This window comes from Rousettus aegyptiacus, unplaced genomic scaffold (assembly GCF_014176215.1).
Source record: "Rousettus aegyptiacus isolate mRouAeg1 unplaced genomic scaffold, mRouAeg1.p scaffold_m13_p_3, whole genome shotgun sequence".
Classification (NCBI taxonomy): domain Eukaryota; kingdom Metazoa; phylum Chordata; class Mammalia; order Chiroptera; family Pteropodidae; genus Rousettus; species Rousettus aegyptiacus.
In genome coordinates this window covers 17,962,239-17,981,822 of record NW_023416306.1, presented here as the reverse complement: position 1 = coordinate 17,981,822, position 19,584 = coordinate 17,962,239, and the positions used below count along the sequence as shown (strand labels likewise).

The following is a 19,584-nucleotide window of genomic DNA, read 5'->3' as shown; positions in this document are numbered from 1 at the left end:
GAAACAAGTTATATATTTAAAATAAGACAAATTTTACTCACTGATAGGGGAAGGATATTAGAATTCAGGTTGAGTAACATTCAGCCTACAAGTCAGAAAATGTTTTTTAAAAAGTTAATTTATTTATTCATAATCTTTCCCAAGACGATTTCAAGTGACTGAAGTGGCTAATATGTATAACATACTTAATGTTGGTGACACATCATCTGAAGAGAGAAAAGCAAATATTGAATTTGGCGGCAAATATTTTTAGACTGAGCTATCATTTTTAAAAAACATTTTCTTTATTAAAAGAAATTAAATTAATTTCCTATTAAAATAGGAAATAAAAATCACAGGAATCTTACCCATAATAACTTAAAACATTTTGGTGTTTTGGAATTTTTTAAGCATAAAGGTACACTTGACCCTTGAACAAGGTGGAGGGTGAGGTGCACTTATCCCATGCAGTCAGAAATCTGCATATAACTTTTAACTCCCAAAAAATTTACCAGTAGACTACCATTGACTGAAACCTTATAGCATCAGTCAACATATATTTTGTATGTTATATACTATATTCTTACAATAAAGAGAAGCTTCTTAAAAAACTTTACTTAAAAAACCAAGATGAAATATATTTACAGCATTGTACATTTTTATTGGGAGAAAATCCATGTATAAGTGGACCTGTGCCGTTCAAGCCCATGTTATTCAAGGGTTAACTGTACTTTCAAAAATTGTAGTCAAACTATATTTACTGTTTTGTATATTTGTAAAAGATCTTTAGCCTTTGAAAGTGTGATTACTATTTAGCTACATAGTTTTCTGTTGCACAGTAGTACCAAAAGCTATTTTGTTGTACTATAATATTTTTGCCGGATTAGATCTATTTTCAGTTTTTCACTTTTATAAAATATGCCTTAAAGAACACCTTCGAGCATACCTTTTATACATCTCTCTGATTATACCCTTAGAATAAATTTCTAAAATAGGAATTCTTGGGTCAAATAAAAAGTGCATTTTATTTATTTTTCCCACATATGCATTTCCAAAGTCCTAGTGATTTTTGTAACTTGCGAAAACAATACATTCGTATTGTAAAGTTTAGAAGTCCCACAGAGGTAATGGCTAACCAATGTGATGTATCTCCTAAATTTTTTTCTGTACTAGTAGTGCAAGTTCGTCTGCATCCTGACCAAGATTTAGAAATGGACCTTTTTGTACTTTTGCCAGTCTGATAAATGAAATACATCTTATTTTGATTATCATACTCAATTATTACTAATGTTTTTTCACATTTGTATTTCTTGTATGAATAGTTGCTTGTATATCTTGGGCCAATTTTCTTGAGGTATCTTTTTCCAGCTGATTTATAGTAGCTTTTCATATGTAGTTTGTCACTTTTTTAAGTATTTTGTCTAGATCTGTTTATTGTCTTTTAAGATATATCAAATGCAGAACTTTGAATTTTTTTTGTCATCTGATTTGTTAATCTATTTTTTTATTCCTCTGGGTTGTGTCATACTGAGAAGGCTTTCCTTACTCCTGAAATCATGAAAATTGTCTTCTTTATGGAAATAGCTTTTCGAAATGGTCCATTTGGAAATGTGTTACTTGTGTGTGGAATGAAATAGGAATCTAAATATGCTTTTGTTTTTGTTTTTCTAACTCAGTAGCTTGTTATCTCAAAGCATCTATTGAAAAGTCCATCCTTTCCCCAGCGATGTGAATTGGAGCCTTTATTATATACTCAATTTGCATATTTACGCAGATCTTTTCTGCACTCTCTTCTGTAGTATTGATCTATTTGCATATTTCTTTACAAGAACTTGAAATTTAAATTATTGCAATGTTATAGTACCCATTTACGTCTTTCAGGGCAAGACCTCCCAATCATTATTTTCAAAACTGCATTCCTTTTCTTATACATTTATTCTCCTAGGTAAACTTTAGAATACCAGTCAAGTAACAACACACTGGGTGATTTTAATTAGAATTACATTGCATTAAAGATTACTTGAAGAAATTAAACATCTTTATAATATTGAGCATTACCATTTAGGTACAGTGTATATATATATATTTTTTTTTTTTGGTGTAACTCTTCATTCTGTTTGTATATTTTTAATTTTAAGGATTTTTGGAAAGTTTTCTTACTGAATTATACAAACAGAAAAGTGCACAAATCATTAGTGTGCAGCTTGATTAATTTTTATGAAGCAAACATATTGCTATAACCAGCACCTAGAGGCAGACATAGAGCCTTGCCTGAAGCCTAAAAGCTTCCCTCATGTGCCCTCTCTTTGATACCTCCCTGAGGTAACCGTTATATTACTTTACCATAGAGTCATTTTATCCGTTTTTGAAGTATATAAATGGACCTTTTTAATATACTCTATTATGTCTGGCTTCTTTTGCTTAACATTGTGTTTTGGGGATTCATCTGCGTTTTGGCATATCGTTCATTACAGTAGTCCATTCCTTGTTATCGTATAATTATTATATAAATATTTTATCATTTCATATGCATTCTATTTATGGGCATGGGGTCGTCTCCAGTATTTATTATTAATTATGCTTTTATCAACACACATACATACCTTTTAATACACAAATACACATTTCTGTTGGGTATATACTCAGATGTAGGATTGCCGGGTCCTAGAATACATGTACAGTCAACTTTAGGAGATATTGCCAGCTAGTCTCCAAGGTGGTCATACAAACCGACACTCTTACCAGCCCAGGAAGCGTTCCTGTTGTTTCACATCCTCATCAGCACTTGATGTTTATAGGTTAGTTCTTCATTTTAGATATTTTGGTGAGAGCATTTTACTTTATATTTCCTGAAATAGTAATGACATTTCCTATTTTATGCAGAGCCCATTTAAGTTTGTCCATGTTTAATTGGACCATGTGCCCTCTCATTGATCGGTCAGATATATGCACTTCACATATCTTCTCCCACTAAGTCGCTTGCCTTTTCACTCTCTTAAGGGTGCATTTTGAGAAAAGCCTTTTTAATTTTAATGAAATTCAGTTTATCAGCCTTTTACTTTTGGGGTAGTGATATTGATGTCCCGTTGAAAAATATTTAGCTACCCTAAGGTCACAAAAATTGTCTCCAATGTTTTTGTCTAGAAACTTTTTCATTTTACCGTTCACATTGAGGGCATGATACATTTGGAATTTTTTGTTGTTCATGGTGTGAGGTAGTCATCCAGTTTGCTCCTAGTGTGTTAAGGATCTTTATGTCTGTGTTTATAAGCTCCGTTGACTTGTAATTTTATTTTATTGTATTCTCATCGTATTTTTATAGAAAACGTAGGCTGTTCTAGAAAAGACACTGGTTAATATTTCTTCTTTCTCTGTTTACTAGTAGAGTGTTTAGATCTGACAGTATATTAGTTCCTTAGATGTTAAAAGAATTTACTGGTGACATCCATCTGAACATGAATGGGTTTTTTTGTGTATTTTAAATTATAGATTCAATTTCTTTAGTGGGTATAGAATTATATAAATTGTATCTTATTTAGTTTTGGTAAGTTGTAGCTTTTCTAGATATTTGTCCACTTTGCAGTGTGACTCTTCTATGCTTACACTGTATTTAAGTGATGGGGACTGGGCTCTGGTACAAATAATCCTTTTGTTGTTTTTAATAGAAACATAGTGAATTATAGTGGTTGTTGAAATACACCAGATTTAGTTCTCCTCACAGAGAGTTAATCCGAATAAATTTGGGGGGCCAGGATATACTTTTTGTAAGTGGCTGATATTTAAATTGCATTCTGTACTGAGAACTTTATCCTTGTAGTACAAGATTCCTTTGTGTAGTGGTCAGACATAGAGTCAGTGGGACCCAGGTTCAAACCCTGGCTTGACCACTTGCTGACGCTAGGACAGGGACAGCACAGTGCCTGGCACTAACTACATATTGGATGAGTGATGTTTGAAGTTACTAAATGTATGAGGTTCTGTTTCCTTATTTGTGAAATAGTTACAGCAACAGGGTTGCTTGTAGCTTGCAGATAATTTATATAACTCTCGGCATATAGTAAGCTTTCAGTTAGTGCTAGATGTAATAATACACTTTATAGTAGAATCCTTTCCTTAATATCAAGCAAGTCCCGAAAATAATGTAAGTTATCTTGGTTTATACGGGTGTCAAGAGAATATACCTACATGACTAAGTTGCTTCCAATAGCATTTTTAGCATTAAAGCTGATTGAGTGTTCAACAGTTCAACAGAAGACTGAAAGGATAAAGACAGAGTCTTAAGGAGCATACAATCCAATCAAAGTGATATTCTGGATACAATTAGATCACAGTTCCGTGAAATACTAAAGCAAATGTGAGACAGAGTGAAGGAGAAAATGAGGGAGCTGGGTAGTATGGGGAAGGATTATGTAGAATGGGCTTGCAAATGGAATTGGAAAAAAAAGACACTTTTGATGGGCACACAGACTCTGGGGAGATTTCTCAGGCTAAGTGTGGGAAAGGTGTGGGGCGGGTGTCCTGGCTGCCAGCAGATGCCGGACACAACAGAAGGCTGGTGGTTCCTCAGTAGGAGCAGTGAAAGGTGAGGCGAGTTAGAGAACAGGAAGCCAATCTGCAGGTCACCTTGGTATGATCACCTTCACTTTCATTTTGCTATTTCTTAGCCCTTTGTTGTGTTGTTTGAAGACAGGAACATTCCAGAGAGAGTCAGAACCACTAAAGTACAGGTTGACATTGTTTTTACTTTGAGGTGGTCTACCTTGATTTTTTTTTTTTATCTGTACACCACAATTTGAATAGTTTAATTCTGGTTTTAGTGGATTAGAATACGAAGAAGGGCCAGCTAAGTTTGTGGATTTGATTATCTTTCTGGCTACCAACACTAAAAGTGGATACATTGAGGAAAACCAGTTTTTTATTTGAAGTAATTTAGCAATTGCAATTTGAAATCTGTTCCCTCTCCTCTGAGACCATGTGCGCCTCTCTGGAACATTCTCCCTCCTTTCCCTGGCTCTTTCCCCGCCTTGCCTTTCCATTCTTATTCTAAGCTAGCTAATGGGTTATGTGTCAGGGTTTCAATATCGTTCTCTTTATTTGTGAAAAGAATTAAAGAAATATGCTAACACCAGGATGGCTCATAAGACATTTGAGACTATATATTGCAGAGAAATAATAGCTCTTCATGTGCCATGGGTAAAGAGAAAGGATGTGTTAACTTGTCTTCCCTTCTTTCATTTTGTTGTCGTTGTTAATAGAAATGCTATTTTGTCCAGTGAACATTTTAGATAGAACATTCTTTGTTTTTCCACATTCGTCCTCCTCACCCCCCCCCTTCATTATTTGAATGCCTGCATTAGTGCATCGGTTAGTTTATAGGGCAAAATTTTGGGAATGAAATGCAAGGTTACTGCATTGATTCGGGAACTTATGCTAGAAATATTGTTCCCTACTTTATTTATTCTAATATATGTGTACTCAATAGAAATTTCATTTTTTCAAAAGTGCTATCTCTGAGGAGTTTCCTGTGATTTAACATGATCCCAAGATGTAATTCTCTAAAGAAAGGAATGGCAAATTATTTTAATGCCTTTTATTTTTTCTGTTTCTAGCCTATTCTACTAAGCTCAACAAATTTCCTGTATTTAATATTAACGATGACTTGAATGATCTGTGTACCAGTGCAGTAAGCCCAAATACTACCAAAGCCACGCGCTATGCCCTGAATGTGTGGCGATATTGGTGTATGACCAACGGGCTCAAAGATCATACGGACATCACCAAGGTAAGAAACTCTTGAGTTTACTTCTTTCAGCCAACTTCACTGAGCTTCCCAGTGCCAGGCACTGTGCTGAGCATTGTGGGAAGCACAGAACAGCTGCTTTCTGCCTGGAGAAACTTTGAAAGAACATTAAATAGAAATATATCCACAGTGCAAAGTGGAATTTAATAAGTGTTCTATGAATTTTCAGATCAGAAATGCAAAAAAAAAAAAATTCAGTTGGACAAATTGATTTCAGTTTGGTACACTAGCAAAGGCATTGATATTTTAGCTGTGTTTTCAGAGAGAGACAGAATTTCAGTAGAAGCAGATGGAGACAAGAGTCTTCTAGGCTTAGTGATGTGAAAAAGAGATTTGGAAGGATAGACTCTCTTGCCTGTAGCAGGGGCTTTGTATATGGGATTCATGGACATAAAACTAGACTGGATACCCATTAAGTGCCTAGCTAAAATCTTGTGAAGATTGGGAAACCACTGAAGTTTTTTGTTTTTGTTTTTGTTTGTAAGGAGAGATTTTATTTGAAGGATTATTCCCGGGGCAGTGGGGTAGAAACTGTTGCAATAGTGAGAACACTGTGACCATAAGATCTACAAGTGTCTTAGGTAAAAGGGAAACCACTGAAGCTTTTTGAATGTGAAGAAACAAAACGAAAGTGATATTTTAGAGAAATTAAGAAGTGTTGAGCAAAACTTTGGAAAATGAATTCTGCAAAGCTAACTTGAAATGTTGTAGGTTTATGAATGGAAGGAAAAATTCTTGGACACATAGAGACAGAAGAGAAAGATGTTGTATTTTGGTTTGGATGTATTGAATCTAAATCAGATGGCTAGTCAGGTGGACATGTCCAAAGATCATTTGGGAATGTGGAATTTAAAACATGGGAAAATGTTAAACCTGAAGTATAGGTTTAAAGGTCTTGCGAATGGAGGTCATAATTGAAGCCCAGGGCAGGTGTCATCTCCAAGTTTGGGTGGTAACCTTTAGGGCATTAACAAGAAATGAAATAGGAAATGTGGGTTACTACTTCTGGCAGCATGGTGTACTAGATACTATATGGAGCCCTTCTGCCGTACTTGAAGAAAGAGGGGGAACCATCTGCAGGGCCCCCCAAAAAAGGACAGCCGAAACTGGAGCAGCAAGCAGTAAGCACATGTGAAATGGAAGGCTCTACTAGAAGGCTTTTTTTTTTTTAATGGTGACATTAGTTAACAAAATCCAGTAAGTTTCAAGTGTAAGTCATATATATTACATTATATGTTCACTGCCCATAGTTAGATTGCTTTCTGTCACCACATATTTGACCCCTTTTGTTCCATCTATCTTCCTGTGGGGCATATCTTTGACAATATTATTAAGGAAGAGAAGAGACAGGTAGATGAACTGGAGAATCCTTGATTTAGGGGAGGACTCCGTAAGGGGCCTGAAAGATAGGTCAGTAGCATACCCTGGCTTCTCACAGAGTCATATGCTAATGATCTTTGAAGGGAAACATTCAAAATGTAGGTGCTCAGGGAGAATGCAGGTAGAGCCCAGTGGGCTTGCTGAGTCAAGAGACCGAGGTGGTTAGATTGTCATGACAGATTGTTTCAAAGTAGAGAGCTTAAAAGAGAGAACCTAAGAGAAATGAAGATGGTTCCCCTCAAATATTTAGCTGAGTACTGATCAACGTATGCATGTGAAGAAACTACCTGAAAGGTTCAGAGGCAGTGGTACCTGGAGCTCACACAGAACTGAAAATAATACCTGTTCCCACCAGCCAGATTGGAAAAACCTCAAGATTCATGAAGTAGAGTATTCAGAAAGGTCTTGCATCAAATGTGGAGAATAATTAACCCTAGATGGAGCTCTGCTTTAATGCCACACAAACAAATCTTAAAAGCAAGACTCAGGTAGTGAAAAGGTGGTAAATATCACTACTCAACAAGGAAATGCAATTTAAAACCACAATGAGGTGTCACCTCATACCTGTTAGAATGTCTATTATCAAAAAGATAAGAAACACCAAGTGTAACCGAGGATGTGGAGAAAAGAGAACCCTTGTGCTATGTAAATTGGTACAGCCTCTATGGAAAACAGGATGGAGGTTGCTCAAAACATTAAAACTAGAACTACCATACAACCCATTTATCTGAACATTTATCTGAAGGAAATGAAAATGCTAACTTGAAAAGATATATGCACCTTCATGTTCATCGCAGCATTACTTACGATAGACAAGACATGGAAGCAACGTAAGAGTCCATAGATGGATGAACGGATAAAGAAATTGTGGTGTATAATACAATGGAATATTATTCAGCCATAAAAAAAAAAGAACAAAATCTTGCCATTTTCAACAACATGGATGGACCTCGAAGGCATTATGCTAAGTAAAATAAGTCAGACAGAGAGAAACAAATACCATATGATCTCACTTATCTGTGAAATCTTTTTTTAAAAAAACCAAACTTGTAGATACAGAAAACAAATTGGTAGCTGCTAGAGGTGGGAGGGGGTTGGTGCAAAATGTGTGTAAATAGTCAAAAGGACTGAGATCTAATGTGACTGTGGTGACTTAGTGACTATGGTTTATAATACTGGATGATATATTTGAAAGTTGCTTAGAGAGTAATTCGTAAGTCTCATCACAAGAAAAAAAAATTTTAACTATATGTGGTGATGGATGTTAACTAGACCCATGGTGATAATTTTGTAATATATACAAATATCAAATCATTATCTTACATAACTGAAACTAATATAATACATATGTCAATTATATCTCATTTTTTAAAAGTAAGTGGAAAAAATCAAGACCTAACAGGATCAAATGATTTTCAAGTAATTTAACTGTGTCCCAGAACAAAGTTTAAGAATATTTACACAAATATAAAATTATCCAGAACCCAAGAAATAAAATTCACAATGTCTGGTAATGAAACAAAAATTATCAGACATGCAAAGAAGTGAGAAAATATAGTCCTTAAAGGATGAATCAATCAAAACCAACCCAGAACTGACATGGGTTTTAGAATTAACAGGCAAGGACATTGAACTATTATTATAAAGAAGATAAACAAATGGTCAATAAACACATTAAAAGATGCACAGCTCATTAGACACCGGGATATACAAATTAAAACCGCATGAGATTTCACTTCATATCCAGTAGGAAGTGTTGATGAGGATATAGAGAAATTGGACCTGTCATACACTTCTGGTAGGAATCTCAAATGATGCAGCTGCTTTGGAAACAGTCTGTCAGTTCCCCAAGAGTTAAACATAGAGTTACTCTATCACCCAGCAATTCTACTCCTAGGCATATAACCAAGAAAATTAAAAACGTACATCTATACAAAAACTTGTACAAAAATACTCACTGTAGCGTTATTTACAATAGCCAAAATATAGAAACAACCCAAAGGTCCATCAACAAACAAATGGATAAACAAATTTTGGCCTATACATACAATGGAATATTAGTTTAGCAATGAAAAGAAATGAAGTATTGATACATGCTTACAGCATGGATGAACCTCAAAAATGTTATACCAAGTGAAATAAGTCAGACACCAAAGGACAAACATGTAAGATTTCATTTATGTAAGGTACCTAGAATAGGCAAGTTCACAGAGACAGAAAGTAGAATAGAGATTACCAAGGGCTGGAGGGAGGAAGAAATGTGGAGTTATTGTTTAATGAGTACAGTTTCTGTTTGGAATAATGAAGAAGTTCTGGACATGAATACTGATGATGATTGCACAACATTATGAATGTAGCGAATGCCACTGAATTGTACACTTATAAATGATTAAGATGGTAAATGTTATGATATATACAAAACCACAAAAAAAATGCAAATCAATAAAATGCAACTATTTCACCTTCATCAATAATAATTTTAAAATTCACCTGTTCTCACAGGTCCCCAACACCACTTCTTCATCCACACCAACCTTAACTGTGTCTAGGCTGGGGGGATTTATTTTCCAAACTTGGTGAAGTCATTGTGAAGACAACTGTCTGTTACTGAAAACCTTTACATTTCTGTGTAGTAATCCATGAAAAAAGGCTCATTTCTCCACACCCCCCATGGCTTAAATAACTTATACATCCCAGGGGATGAAAATGTCTCAGCTGTCCAGTGGAGTGCTCCTTATCACCACTTTTAGGTACTAGTATTTCATAGTTTTCTCTGTGTTATCTAGAACAGGGGTCCCCAACCCCCAGGCCACGGACCATTACTGGTCCTTGGCCTGTTAGGAACTGGGCTGCATAGCAGGAGGTGAGTGGTGAGCCAGTGAAGCTTCATCTGTATTTGCAGCCGCTCCCCAGTGCTAGCATCACCACCTCAGCTCCACCTCAGGTCATAAGACATTAGATGCTCATAGGAGCACCGGTCCCTGGTGCCAAAAAGATTGGGGACCGCTGATCTAGAGGAATAATGGGAGAGGAAGAAGATATATTTTGATCCTCTGTAATCCACTCATATGGGCCACTCAAACATTTTTAATAATCTTTTTAAAAGAGGCCAATATTTTAGAGAATGAGTGAGTATTTAGTTAAAAGAAGGAATTGAGGTATCAAGGCCTATATTCTTTCATCTCAATTTCTTGGTCTCAATGCAAGATATTTTTAGTCTAGATGTATCTTTAAAGATGGATGTAACTGTCAGCTCTTCATCATGGTTTGGTAGCTGTTGAGCCTCAAATTTAGTTGTTTGTTTAAGGAAGAAAACAAGGAGTTAAATTAGACTTTAAAATGTCATCTAAATAAACAGTATACATTGCTAATCTTACTCTACAATTACTCTATGACCTACTGTGTGTGTTCAGCTCAGTACTTTTTCTTTACAAATGTGACTTAATCCTCACTGATTGATCTTCCCTCAAGGCTGCTGTCATTGACTTCTGTCTTCAGTAGATTCACACAGAAAATAGAGCATCTTGAAGTTCAATACCTATCTTTCTGAATAAAGTAAAATTTCGTAACTGCAAAAATGAAGTCATTTTTATTGTTAGCAGTGGTTTCTTCAAGATTCATTTTGTTTTCTGATTAGAATACTTGTAGTTCATAAGCGTTTTCTCTACTTCATCAACCCCCTGGACAAGATTATTATCACAAACGGGAGTTTGAGGCATTCCCCAAAAGTAACTCTTGGTTTTATTTGTTTTATAGCATTTCAAGTTTTAAGGATTACTGTGTAGTTCCAGATTCTGGAATTTGCCTAATAAGTCAGTTTTTTTCTTATTTTGTTCTTTCCCGCCTAGACTCGTCTGCCCCATGACCAAGCTCTTTCTACCTCTTTGGTCATCTTTATGTTAGGGAAGCCACGTTTATAACCCATAGTGAATTTTGGGATGGTATATCTATTCAGAGTACCTAATGAAGGAATATAGTTTCTTGCAATGTCTTTATAACAAATTGAAGACCTTGGTGACCAGGAGGAGTAATCTACAACCAAAACTCAGTCTGAGAAAACAAAGGAGGCAGCCAACATGGGCCATAATGAACAGTTTCTCATGTGCCAGCAATATAAATTTTGTGACTTGACCTTTTTCCAGCCATTGCTTTAACTGTGATTTTATGTCGAAATTTGTGGTAGTCTTTGTAAATCAGAAAAATGTTCTGCATCATATGTCAGCTTGATTCTTTTGACTCCAAGTTTAATTCATTGATTTAACCCATGCTTATCAGTTCATTGGGTGTCATAGATACAGTTCAGGCCTTCTGGTATGTGATGAAGACCCAGTCATGTATAAGGAGCTTTAAGTCTACTTTGAGAGACCAACATGTAAATAGGTAAAAGGCTGTGCAATGTGGAGGGCCATAATAAAATGGGATCCCAGGTTAGAGAGAGTAATTTAGCCTAGGGACGCTAGAGAAGCCTTTATATAGACAGCAGAATTCGAGCTAGATCTGAAATAATGAATAGAGATTTTGCAAATAGATGTTAGAATAAAAAGCATTCTAGGCAGAGGAAGCAGCACGTACAAAGATTTAAAAGCATGAAAGAGCCTTTTGGTTTCTGTGAATGACACAAAGTTCATCGAGGCTGGAAATAGAATATGAAAAGAACAGATGATCAGGCCAGAGAAATAGGGTTTGTACCAGTTATCTATCACTGCATTACAAACCATCCCAGAACTTAGTGGCCCAAAGCAACGTTCATTTTATTTGCTCTTGCTTCTATGGATTGTGCTCAGCTGGGTGGTTCTTCTACTGGTCTCATTTAGTGTACTCGTGGCTACGGTCATCCAGATATTAGATGAGAGACAGCTTGTCTCTGCTTCATGTTCCCATGGTCTAATGGGGCTTCCTCACATGGCAAAATCACATCCTACGACAGTGAAAGCATAACTTGTATGAACTTATAAGTCTAAAGCAGGTGAAAGCAGACTCTCTTGAGGTATAGGCTTGGAATTCACACACTGTCATTTATGCCACGTTTTATTGGTTTGAATAACTAATGGCCAGCCCAGATGCCAAGGGTGGAAAATAGATTCTACCTCTTGGTGGGAGGAGCTGCAACGTCACATTGCAAAGGAGCGTGGAAATACAGAGGGGAGGAATTATGGCTGTTTTGGGGGAACAATCTACCTCAGAGTGGAGCCGGATTGCGAAGTTTTGCAGTCAAGTCAGTTGCCTTTATCCTAAGGGCAACAGAAAACTTACCAGAAGTTTGTTTTTTGTTTTGTTTTGTTTTTAAGTACTAAAGTAATAAGTAAGGTTTCCTGCTCAGAATCTCTTATTTAGGAACCATCCCTCTCCTGCAATCCCCATGGTTGTTATAGAAGCCGTCATGTTAACACAATGGCCCATGTTTGGGTCAGTCGTTTGGATCAGGAGTGGGCCAATCAGAATCTTTCCTTTAAATTTGTTTCTGCTGATAATGAGAGTTGGTCTTTTGCCAATACTTGAAGCCATCAGATGTAAACCTTGGTGGGGTGGGGGGTGCTGGGTGGCTGTTTTGAGCTGTATGAAGAAAGGTGCTCTGCATGGAGAAGCAGAGATGAGAGAGAGAGGCCTGATGGCCATGGAGTCCACTGATTCTGATGTCCCTTTGCCTAGGCTTGTTCAAGTTTAGTCTATCTCTTGCAACCAAACAAGTCCCAACTTATACAAAGAGAAGTTAACAACTGCAGGTAGGGAGTTGGAAGTGACAACATAAAAATTTGAAACCAGCTGAGTTTGGGTCTCATGATTATTGGGAAGTTACTTTAATGGATTTTTACTGGTATGTAAGAAAGCTGTTGCTTTTTGTATTTTTTGTATAGCAACCCTACCCTTCCCGATGGTTCTTTTGGCTTTTCCTAGACCAACAATCAGATTAGCAAAAAACAATTATATTTTGTCTTTTTTTCTTTCCTATATACATACGTGTGTGTGTGTGTGTGTGTGTAATTTCTTTTTCTTATCTGGTTTGCTGGAACAATGTTGTATAATAGCAATGATATTCAGCATGTTCATTCTATCTGGCTTTATAAGAAAGATTCTAATGTTTCCATTTTGGGTGTAATTTTTTTATAGTTTTTGTCTGTAAAATACTCTTCATTATAGTAAAAGGATTATTTTTTAAATCTAAATTTAATTTGAATTTTTAAAAATTCAAAATGGGTATCGCATTTTTTCAAATAATTTTTAGTATTTATCAAACTCATATTATTTCCACTGGATATGTGAATAAGTCAATTACATTAAGATATTTTTAAGACCGAATCATCCTTGCACTCTGCAATAATCCCTCCTTCTCCTGGCATACTGTTGCTTTCCTGCCGTCCTGAGTGTGACACGATCGCAGAGGCGGTCCTGACTTTGCATGGTGCCATGCCGGTCCCTGCTTATGCATAACAGAGCCATGCCGTTGCTTCGCGTGGCTCTGATGTACACGCATTTTATGTCTGTGCAAAATGGAAATTGCCTCTCTATTACTTAAGGAAGTTCACATTTATATTCACATACTTTATCTTTTGGTATAATACTTGTCAGATTTGGGTTAGAAAAAAAAATGAAGAACATTTCTTCTTCCTATGTTCCAAAACTGTTTAAATACAAAAGAAAAGGTGGAAGGACTCGACACGCAGCCTCTTTAAGAGTGGCGTACACCTTTGACAGTCATTTCACTCTGCTCTTGCTTGGGGCTCCTCAGATCTTTTACCTCTTATCGAACCAATTTGGTAATTTATATTTTGCTGGAAAAGTGTTCAGGTTATCTGGATTTTGAAATTGATACACATGACATATGTTTTTTCATATTCTTCATTCATTTTCTGTAGTTGTACTCTTTCTCATTCCTAATATTATTTAAGTGTATTTCCTTTTCTCTTTTTTTTCTTTCTTTCTTTCTTTCTGTCAGACCTGCTACAAGTTTGTCAACTTTATGGGTCTTTTTAAAGATTATGTATTTTCATGTTTTATCTATCCCAATTTATATCTTTTCTAGTTCATTAATTTATGTTTCATTTTTATTGATCCACTCTACTATTTTTGAGTTTGGCTGACTTCTAGCTTTTTGAGTTAAATAATGTTTGCTTATTTTCAATTAAGCGTTCTAACACAATCATTCAAGACTATGATGTTATTGGATTATTAAATGCAACATCTCATACATTTTGATATGTAATGTTTTCAATTTGGTTCATTTTAAATCTATATAATTTTGTTTGTGTGTTCTCTTTGACCCAAGGACTATTAGAAGAAAAGACAATGTTACCTGTACAGTTTCTACTTTTAAAACGGTTTTTACTGAAACTTTTTTTTTTTTTGTCCTAGAATATGTATTCTGCCTGACTTTGCTATGAACAAGATCTGGTTTTCTCTTTACAGCTAGCTCCCTCTTGAAATATAAAGCCTTCCTACCAGCCAAGCTTCCTTCTCCTTCTACCATACCTAATAGGGAGCTCTCTCTAATTGTTAGGCTAGTCACTTAGTTTTTTGTATCTTTTGAGCAAATATTAATATCTAAGCCTTACGGATCATTAAGCCAGAGATACAAATTCAAGCAAAAATTCAAGGATCATTAACCTGCCATGGAAAGTGGACAAATCAGTCATCTTTCCTGACAGCACTATATTTAGTGCCAGCAGTACTACACAGTCTGTGTGGATATCAAGGAAATTAAGGTCGGAGTGATTTCGAGTTTGGTAAGTTTAGTTCAGGAATTCTTCAGAGAGGGTGGTTGAATCTTATTGAAGGGGAGGGAACAAAATGATTTGCTAGAAAAGAGAAGAAAGGGCTTTCCAGAGAGGAGCAGTGAACGTTATAAAGGCCATTAATAATTACTATTATAACTATTATTATTATAAATGTGTGTGTATGTATGTATGTATGTATATGTGTGTGTTCATTACTATTTACAAACCCTTTCACGTCCACTACCTTATTTATCACAATAATCCTTTGAGAAGGTATTGATTATTATGTCCCGTTTTGCAGCTTGGAACACTGAGGTTTAAAGAGATTAAGTGGAGCCAAGTATGGAACCTAGATCTTCCAGCTTGAAGTTCACTGTTCTTTCCACTATATCATGCTAAGGAGTCAACCCTCTAGAGGCCACAAAATGTCTTGTCTACAATACCGCCCCTGGTGAGGATTAGGAGAAGGAAGGAGGGGTCTGGCTATTTGCGTGTCCTCAGATGTGTAACCTGAGTGTTTGTCTCATTTGAGATCCCTGCAGTGAAGTTGAACGAGCTCCTCGAGAACTTTTATGTCACCGTTAAGAAGAGTGACGGCTCAGACTTCCTGGCCACTTCGCTCCATGCCATTCGCCGAGGCCTGGACCGCATCCTGAAGAATGCAGGTGTGGGCTTCTCCATCACCAGCAGCACCTTCAGCTCTTCCACCAAGAAACTCAAGGAGAAGCTGTGGGTGCTGAGTAAGGCAGGGATGTCAGGTGCCCGTTCTCGCAATATCATCTACTTTTCCCTTTCTGATGAGGAGGAGATGTGGCAGGCAGGGTGTCTAGGGGATGACAGCCCTGTTACCCTCCTGTCCACTGTGGTCAAGTACAATAGCCAATACCTGAATATGCGGACACTGCAGGAGCACGCAGATCTGATGTATGGTGACATCGAGCTACTCAAAGACCCACAAAACCAGCCCTATTTTGCCCGGACAGACAGTGTCAAGAGGGAGAGTCGGAGTGGTTCCACTAGGATATGTCACGGGAAAATTTACCATGAGCATTCCAGGGGACACAAACAGTGCCCCTACTGCCTCCTCTACAAGTACATGTACATCCACCGGCCCCCCACCCAAATGGAGGCCAAGTCCCCATTCTACCTTACCGCCAGGAAGGAGGCCATAGACATGGGCAGCGTGTGGTATGAGGAGCAGAGGATGGGACTGCGGTCGCTTCGGGGAATTGTCCCAAACTTAGCCAAGAAGGTCAAGCTGGAAAACTGTGAGAACTTCACCTTCGTCTCATTTACTCAGGTCTCTAGGAGGCTCGACTCCCACAGCTGCTGCCAGTGAGTCTTCTCTGGGTCCAGGCCACTGTCCTGCTCCCCTGACAGGTGAGAGCTTCCTCAGGCACCCGAAGCCAGAGCTCTGAGGCAGCAGGGTACAACCGTGACTCTGTGGCCAGGCTGGTCTGTGTCAGTGCGACCTGCCATTTCTTTGACTTTGGATTTTCTAACTGAAAGTAGATGAGTCTGAATAATTAGGATGTTTTATCCAAATATATGTCACCTTTGTTAAATTATAGAATCTAATACACTGTATAATTGCTACGTACGCAGGAGCAATGAAGTTCATTTTATCTAGTGCCTTTTTAGCACAGATTTTCTCAAAAAAAAAAAAGGAAAAGGAAAAAAAAAAACCCTGTTTAATTAGTCATTTTTAAAAATCCTGGTAGCCTAGTAGCTTTAGAATGTTCTGAAGACTATATACACTTTGTTGAATTACACACACAGTAAGAACTAGAGAGAGGCAGACGCATTCACTATTTCCAGGAGAAAAATTGCACTTGACACTCTTCTTTTATCGTGTTGGTGAGTAACTTGGTTCTGCAAAGCAAGCAGCCTTGTTTGGTGGAAGATTGTGGGGCTGCACTCAGTCAGGCTTTCAGCACTGGGAGGAACTTGGTCTCTGCATCGGTGGAGACAGTTTTGTGGAAAAAGATTAATGTATCAAAAGGTGTTTGTGAGAACAAGGTTTCCAGTGAACTGGATGGTTTGTACCACGAGAGAGTCTCTAGTAGTAAAAGTAAGTGGCTTGGAAAAGCGGACTGTGTTCAAAATATGAAAAGCTCCCAAAGCAGAAGTGCCTACGTTTTCTTTATCAGCACCATACAAAAACTTTTTTCATTTGCACGTTTTTTAGAGTTTTGTTTTGTTTTATTTTGTTTTGTTCTTTGTGTCCTACAGTTGTTCTGTCAGCATATAGCGCTGGATCTGTGAAAACCTAAAGATAATTTTTGGGCTGAGCCAGGAAAACCCAACAAAACAAGCTACAAAGGAAACAAATCTAAAAAAGAATGTGTTTATTAAAGAGCTTTGAACTTTTTTTGTTGAACTATGACTTTTTCAGCCATAGTAGATGTCATCATTTTAGGTTGGCACCAAGGCTTGGGACACGATGATGTAGGCAGCCTACCAGGTAAGCAAACCCAGCATTAGGGACATAGTTGTCAAACTCAGAGCATGGTGATAAGTTATTAATGCAATCTGAAACCATTTCACTCAGGTAAAATTCAACCTGACCACATGCTATTGAAACATCAGCAGACTTTTTAAATAACTACTATGAATGAGAAGTGAAAAAGGAGCCCAAAGAGTGCTAATTAATAATAATAATTTCTAGGGATCTTTATTTTGTATTTGAGAAAAAACTGCTATAACTTTATACCATTGTGTTCCTTGTATGTGCTTTCAAATTCAAAATTAAAATTCCAGTATAAATTGGAATTGCAGGAGACCCGAAATCTGTTCTTTTTTCTTTTTCAAAACATTATTTTAGTATTTATTTTAATTGTTTTTAAAAAACATTCACTGGTCATTGAAATATGTAATACTTCCTAAAATATGTAATACCAGAGAAGACTCAACCAATGCTGCCTTAAAGGTTAATGTTCCTTTTTTAGTTACTGCACATTTGTAATTTTGTTCACCAGTGGATCTTTCCTGAATATAGATTAATTTTGTTGTGTCTCCATTTGTATATAAATAACAGGTAATAATTAAAAATTGATGTTCTGACTTGACATTGCATACTATTCTATTATGATTTCCTATAATGATTTAAGGTTTTGAATTAAAAAACCACAAACCATTAGATACAGTTTCCTTTAGTTTGCTAAACACCCAAAGGATATTTTGTTTGTGGAAAGCAGATAGTCTTTTTTTTATTTTTCATTTTTTTGTCAGTTCTGCACTTAAACAGAAATAGAACCTATGTGAACTATTGGACAGAGCCTGCAGCCTCATTCAATAAAATCTCCACTTTTATTTTAAATAGATTCAAGAAGAAATTGCCATTAGGAATCAGTGGGATCTTTTCAGATTTAACCTTTCCAGAAGGAGCAATCACTGATTCAGAGGTTATATATAATCTTTCTGTCGATGGTGGCTTTCCATCAGCTGAATAACCATGTCCGCTTCAAATTTGTTGCTTATTACCTATTTGATGTAGTGTAAAATTTCAGAGTTTTGAAGTGAATGATTATAATAAAAAATCAGGCGGCGGAATCTTCAGTGACACCTGATGGAATGAAAGAATTGTATCTCAGCATCCTAACTGCTATTTATTACATGCCTCCTTGGGGAGTGTTATTCTGTGCCGCCCATTGTACTGGGTACTTAGTCTGTTATGTATTTGTATGTAGATGTATATGTTTGTATCACACACTTTACATGCAGTAACACCTAGTAAACCTGCTAAAATGGCATGGCACCTATCCATCTATTCAGCTTTGTCCATCCTCAGAGGAGCCGAAGGGGGGCAGGGTAGCTAGTTCTAGTTGACGTGCAGCTAAGGCAGTTGTCCTTGCTGACAGCTTTAAACCATATCTCCTGGTGACTCCATAGTTTTCTATTCTTGGCCTAAGCCAGGAGAAGGGAGCATCTCAAGGGAAGGAAGGGGGAGATTAAGAATGTTTTCTCCTTTACCTTGAGGTTTTTTGTTGTTGTTGTTGTTGTTGTTTTGTTTTGTTTTTAACTCAAAAGTCAGAATGACTATCAGGAATTTACAAGTTTACCTAGGCATGTGTTGCTTCTGGCTTTGTGTCGGTAATGGTGGTGCTGTAGGTGTTGTGACAGGACCTGTGGAGTCCTTTGGGCGAGCTCTTGCCTGCAGCATCTTCTGCATCTGCTCTAAAGTGAGCCCTGTTCGCGCGGTGCCCCCTCCCCGAATCCAGCAGGTCTCCCCTTGGAAGTGTATTCTGGCAGAGATGTTAGGGCATCAGCTCGAGGGTATGGTTCAATGAAATAAAAAGGGTTTAGGACAGCACTAGGCACATAATAAGTATGCAATAAATGTTAGCTATTTTATTTACAACTTTTGGCAATAGGAATAACTAATATCATTCGACTGATCTGCATTGTACCGCTTATTTCTTCCATTATGGAGATTCTCCCTCCTTTGAACTGTTAAACTTGAAGAGGAAACCAAAACTGATCATCTGTTCACACTTATGCCCATAAATTCTACCTCTAACACAGCCAAGCCCTGATACCTCAGATATAAGCAAAAACAAGTGAAGAATGGGGAAACCTTTAGAAACTTTATGAGCAAGGTTCTCTATTGTTTAGTATGTTTGCAAAGCGGAATAGCATGGAAGAACCTAACCAAAGTTGTGAAAGAAATGGTCCTCCTTAGTCATGTCGTGTTTCCCAGCTTTCCTTGGATTA

The 19,584-nt window shown here is 37.0% G+C and overlaps 1 protein-coding gene across 3 annotated transcripts in view; it reads left to right on the top strand.

The window, feature by feature from the left end:
• Positions 1-17,939, top strand: part of KIAA1958 (KIAA1958 ortholog) — a 107,154-nt gene extending 89,215 nt beyond the window's left edge. For 2 of the 3 annotated variants that reach the window (XM_016126326.2, XM_036239534.1), the window contains 2 exons: positions 5,589-5,761; positions 15,404-17,939. In XM_016126326.2, the coding sequence (XP_015981812.1) occupies positions 5,589-5,761; positions 15,404-16,210 (980 nt within the window). In that variant the 3' untranslated portion in view covers positions 16,211-17,939. Of the gene's footprint in view, positions 1-5,588; positions 5,762-15,172; positions 15,323-15,403 lie in introns of all 3 variants that reach the window. The other variant, XR_004956352.1, reaches the window with a different exon arrangement.
• Positions 17,940-19,584: the final 1,645 nt, after the last annotated feature.